Below are 5,236 nucleotides of genomic sequence, written 5' to 3' on the forward strand. Positions count from 1 at the left end.
GCCCTTATCGTGCCCTACACCACGTGTTGGCTTGCCTCGCCGCCTCCTGTCAGTGCCCCTTGCCACCCGACCCCCCCTCGATCCTCGACGTCCCCGCCCAACAGCAGCGGAAGTGGCATCAGCAGGTGAGGCTTGCAGCTGGCAATCATGCCATCATTGGTGGGGCTCAGGACTGCTGGGGCTGGTCCCAGCACACCTGGCTGGCCTGGGTTGAAGGGGGGCCCGTGGCCAAGCTGCCTTGGTTGAAGACCCAGTTGCATGGGCCCGGGTTGAATGAGGTTGGGGCAGGTGTTTTGCTGCTGTTCACAAACAGGAACAGATTTTGCCTCATTGTATATCTGCAGTCATGCTAGACCTCCACTTTGGGCCCTTCCCGGCTCGCGTGTCGGGCGCAACTATGCCAGCACCCCAGCCAGGCCACCGGTGGTTGGCTCGATGCGCAACCCCTATCTTGTCACCGCCGCTCCAGGACGCCGGAGCGGCGACGCGTCTCACAAGGGCCGAGGCAGCTCACCTAAGCAGGCCGCAGCTTCTGCCACGACCGTGGCTCTGGCGGATGCGGGGGTCGACTTAACCTTGCGGTTCCCACACATCCGGTGGGCCGATCCGGAGCCCGTTGCCCCCTGCCTTGAGGATGAGGCGATGCAGTATGCAATGGAGTTCATCTTGGAGCCAACTCTGGCGGCCATGTCGGTGTCGCAGCTGGGCACTGAAGCGGACCTCGTGCTTGTGGTTACACAAGTGAGCTTGCATGTTCAGCACGCAATGTTGCACCGCGTCAAGCTATGCATGTTGCATGCCCAATGTGGGCCCTCTGAACCTATAGTCCTACTTGGCGCTGTTTTTGCCGCACCATGGACGCTACCAGGCTTGTTTGCATTGCACCTGCAGTCCCCCCACTGCTCTGCAGCAACCCTTGGTTGGTCGTACTTTTGCTACGCCTGAACGCGTGTCGCAGATGCTGCAGGCGGCCCTGGTGCTCTCCCCTGGTGGTGCCCACATCAGAGTGGCAGAATGTTCCGCAGCGGAGGAGGTCGCCCTTATCAAGGAGAAAGACCGTGAGGAGTTCATGCGCTACGAGAAGGGCGTCCGGGCAGGCAGCTTCGGGGGCGGCGTGGCAGTCCAGGTGGTGCGGCGGCAGGAGCGGACACGTCACATCCTATACACAGGTGAGCTTTTGCTGCTTGATGAGCGGCGCTCACGGCACTCTGTCGGTCCCCTTGCTTGGGTGACTGCTTCTAATTGCCTGCACACTGTGCAGGAGCCATTGTGGTGAAGATGCGAAGTTGGAGCTGCCTGGAGGCCCACATTTATCAGGCCAGCAAGGAGGCCTTTGCCATGTGGTGCCACAATGCGATGCACCAGAGCTACGAGCCGGTGTGGGTGGTGCTGACAGACCTTGAAAAGGTGTGCGATTTGCGGACGCTGACCCTCATCATCCCGGACAGGTTGGGCAACGCGATTGCTTCCTGCGGTTGTTGTAGGTGTGATGCACATGGCAACGCTGGTGCCGGCACATACAAAGCATGCTGCCACGCATGTTGCAGCTGCATGTGATTTGTGATATGCCACACCTCTCATGAGACACCTGCTGTGTGCTGCCGCCGCCACAGGTGCTGCGCGTCAGCTATGATGGGCACAATCGCCCGGGTGGAGGGGCGGCCACATTCGCCGAGGGCATGTCGTGTGCGGATGTGCAGGGACAATTCAAGTAAGCTCTCGTGCCATGCAGGAGTTCAGAAATCCAATGCTGCTTCACCTCTTGTTGCGGCTTCAAGGGGAACATGCGGGCTTTGTGGGCTGCGCTAGTGCTGCTGCTTGAGGATTGCAGAGTGGACTCTTTGTCAGCATGGCTGTTGTTGCACCTTGTAAGCACCGACCCGCCCTTTGATGACCACTGGGTTGCTACAACACTGACCACAACCATGGCATGCACATGCACAGGTGGATACGCTCCAACCAGCTCTTTATCGAGGACGGCGGCGTGTTTCGCTGCTGCGATCGAAGCTCGCGCTCAGCTTTTACCGCTTTCATCAGCGGGCTGATGGGTGCATCTCCTCCCAGCTTGGCTGCCCTTCGTGAGCGCGCCGACCAGCACAAGGAGAAGTCCAAGCAGCTGCTTGAGCTTGCAATGGAACCGCTGCCCGCAACCAAGAAGCCAAGACTGGACGACTGAACTACCGTGCATGTCAGAGACGTGTCGCCGCATGTCTTGAATGCATGTCTATCCATCACCTTGCGTTTTACATGTGCGCAAATTGTTATTCGGTGCGTGTGTTTGTACGTGTGTGAGCTTCGTGGTCCGCTCATTCAGGGTCAGTAACAGCCATCAATGTGCTCAACTTTTGGTTGCTTGCATGTTTGCTGTTGAGAAAGGCTCAGGCAGGTAAGCACCAGGACCCACTGATGAAGCGGGCGGTCAGGGGCGAAGTGCAACGACTTTAGCAAAGGAGAACTGACAGACAGTGATCAAGCGAGCAATGAGCACTGGCAGAAGTGTGACGGCCCAGGCCTACGTAGGCGCGGCATCGGCAACGCACCCCTGGAGGGCAGACAGACTGCCATCCTCAACACGCCCCCGCGCACTGCGTGCCCTACCAAAACATCAGCACTGTGTCTGTATACAGCATTGTTGTATAGTTGGCACAATCAACAGGTCTGGACAACCCCTGTACAAAGACCTGGGTCAACACCCAGGGATGTCATCAGCTCTGAGTGCTCCTGAAACATCGGCACCGTCGACGCGCCAGGAGGACATCCAGTAGCGAGTCCAAGTGGCAGGCATGCATGCACCCAGATTGCAGTGCCAGCATGCACGTATTCGCATAGCACATCTTTCGGCTCCGCAGGGACATCGATCCCTTTGGTCAGTTGGCCGACACTGCAGGGCGCGGAATGCCTTAGCGGAGAAAGGCCACCCTCCGGATGAATAGAACAAGCAGAATCTATGACGTGGGGGCCGGCGAGCCCCAGCAGCAGCCGCAGCAGCAGCTGCAGCCTGACAACCATACATCCGAGGGCAAGGCGTTCCACGCGGCCTTGTGAGCAAATCCATTGAATTTGGAGAATTGCGTCATCACATTTTGACTCCCAGCAGCAAGACATCGGCCGCGGCGCTTGCGGCAGCCCAGCAGCAGACTGCAGCATGCATGGTCGCCAAGGGCCCCTCGGCTGCCTGTCCGGGGCAGCACCAGCACACGAAGGGATGCTCGCGCCACGGCGTTGGACGGCGAGTGCTGCTTGAGCTGCTGCAGCAGCTTGGCAAAGCTTTCGAGGTGGTGCAACTCAATGACTACTGAAGCTGGGAATGACTGTGTCAGGATGACATAGCTGAATAGAGCATGCAAAGCCACCTGCTGCCCTCTCAGCTGCAAGGGCCCCACAAGTTCCCTGCATTTAACTTCTTATCAAGACAGAAGCTGAACTTGGATGCAGTTGACGAGTGATGTGCTCCGCCCCCCTCGTGCTGATGCACGCACCCCTGGGACAATTGCTTGACACTGGCTGTCGTCCGTCCATTGCGTGAGGTCACTCTTCTGACTTCCGACTTCACGCCCACTGTCCCTCTTGTACTAGACTCTGCAATGAAACGAACATAGCTACCTGACCAAAGGCTAGTCGCTTGGGGCGTAAATCTTGTCTCTCATCGCTTTCCGGTCGCAACAAGCAAAACATTCGGCTCGTTCTCGGCGTAAAGGCCCAGGCGAGGGTTTCCAAGGAACCAAGCACCTAGCTAGTTTGGTATTGTTGCACGCAGGTATGTATGCGCACAGGACCTATTGACCGGCACCAGCTCGTGCGCCTGTCAGCTGGATCCGCGGAGGCAGTGTCATCAATGCTTTTGCGAAGGAGCAGGTCCGTCCAGGCTCTTGATCCAGACAAATGGCCACCTCAGCACCAAAGTGGTTTGCCGGCAGCCGAACAGCCACCCAACAGCTGCCGCAATGCCCTCCACCTGAATCCATGCAGGGCCCTGGACACAGGAGCACGCACAAACGGGCGTTTCTTCGAAGGACGCTGATTCAGCAGGTACTGCGGCAGTGAAGCTGTGATTAGCAAACAACACGATACATACTCACCATTGAACCAATCCTTATCATAAAATGCAAAGTAGATAACTGGGTTGAGGCGTAAACAATTGAGGGTTAAAGTCATCCCATCCACTGCTGATGCCAAGCGTCGTCTTTCATCCCAGGCCAGGCTGACACGTCACATATGATATGATTGCTAAATATCGTAATGTAGCTAGGCAACAAATGTTGTCAGGGAGGGGGTCTATCGACCTGGGCTGACCTGGCAGGGCAGCTGCTGCAGCCCCCACCTTGTACATGGCCCGCGCACTGTGTTGTGTGCCGCTTAAATCTTTGTGCGCCATCATGCTTCGCCCCAGCACGGATGTAGGCAGCTGAGAGAGATGTTGATTAATACGTTGGTAGTGGTTGTACTTGCTAGTTGGCTCTCATGCCATGCAGCGCCCCACAGGCCTGTATGTGTGTTGTACCACGCCCTTGCCATTTTGCGCAATTTACAGCATGTGGCGTTGCCAATGCAGAGCGCCACTGGCGCAGTGTTGAGGTGCACGGTGTCAGCGACGGGGCCGCGGCGCGATGTCGCAAACAGTGGCACTGCATTCGGAACCCGGGTGTGATCTGGACCTGGACGGGGAATGTGGCTTCTGGGCTTCACAACGGACAATTTCAATTACATATCTTCAACACAGCCGCAACCCGCACCCTCTTCCAGCTCCGGACCGGAGCCCTTCGTCACCTTGCAAGCCCGTGGATCACGTGCGGGCCGGGCCAACACCTTGCATCCATCGCGGGCTTCGAGTGCATTCTTCAAGATGGGCATCATCAACCCTGTAGCCCTGGTGCGCCAGGGCCCGCTCGCCGCGCTTTGCACAGCGGGGGCGACTGCACCACGCCCGACGCTGCACGGGGTCTGAAGCCATGCACCACAGCTGATTAGGTGTATTGCAGGCATCAACACTACAAGTACTGAACACACTGTGCTGGTGCTGGCTGGGACGCGTGCTTACGAGCGCGTGCACTGCGCCTGGTGCTGACGGCGTCGCGTTGCCCACGTTGCGCGTGGCACAACCGCTGCTCGTGCCTGAGCCCGCCCCCTATCTCTGCGCTGTCCACCACCCCTTCTCAGCCGCCTCAACCTTGACTGGCAACCTGCCTGCCCCCCCCCCCCCCCCCCCCCCCCCCCCCCCCCCCCCCCCCCCCCCCCC

At 58.5% G+C, this 5,236-nt stretch overlaps 1 protein-coding gene across 1 annotated transcript; it reads left to right on the forward strand.

The window, feature by feature from the left end:
- Positions 1 to 654: 654 nt before the first annotated feature.
- Positions 655 to 2,176, forward strand: MNEG_7159 (hypothetical protein; the record flags this gene model as incomplete). The annotated part of the gene is made up of 4 exons (XM_014044370.1): positions 655 to 741; positions 959 to 1,169; positions 1,262 to 1,448; positions 1,945 to 2,176. 4 exons carry the CDS (start codon positions 655 to 657, stop codon positions 2,174 to 2,176), a joined length of 717 nt encoding a protein of 238 aa, XP_013899824.1.
- Between the last annotated feature and the right edge of the window lie 3,060 nt (positions 2,177 to 5,236).

Source organism: Monoraphidium neglectum (genome assembly GCF_000611645.1).
Source record: "Monoraphidium neglectum strain SAG 48.87 unplaced genomic scaffold scaffold01242, whole genome shotgun sequence".
Taxonomy (NCBI): domain Eukaryota; kingdom Viridiplantae; phylum Chlorophyta; class Chlorophyceae; order Sphaeropleales; family Selenastraceae; genus Monoraphidium; species Monoraphidium neglectum.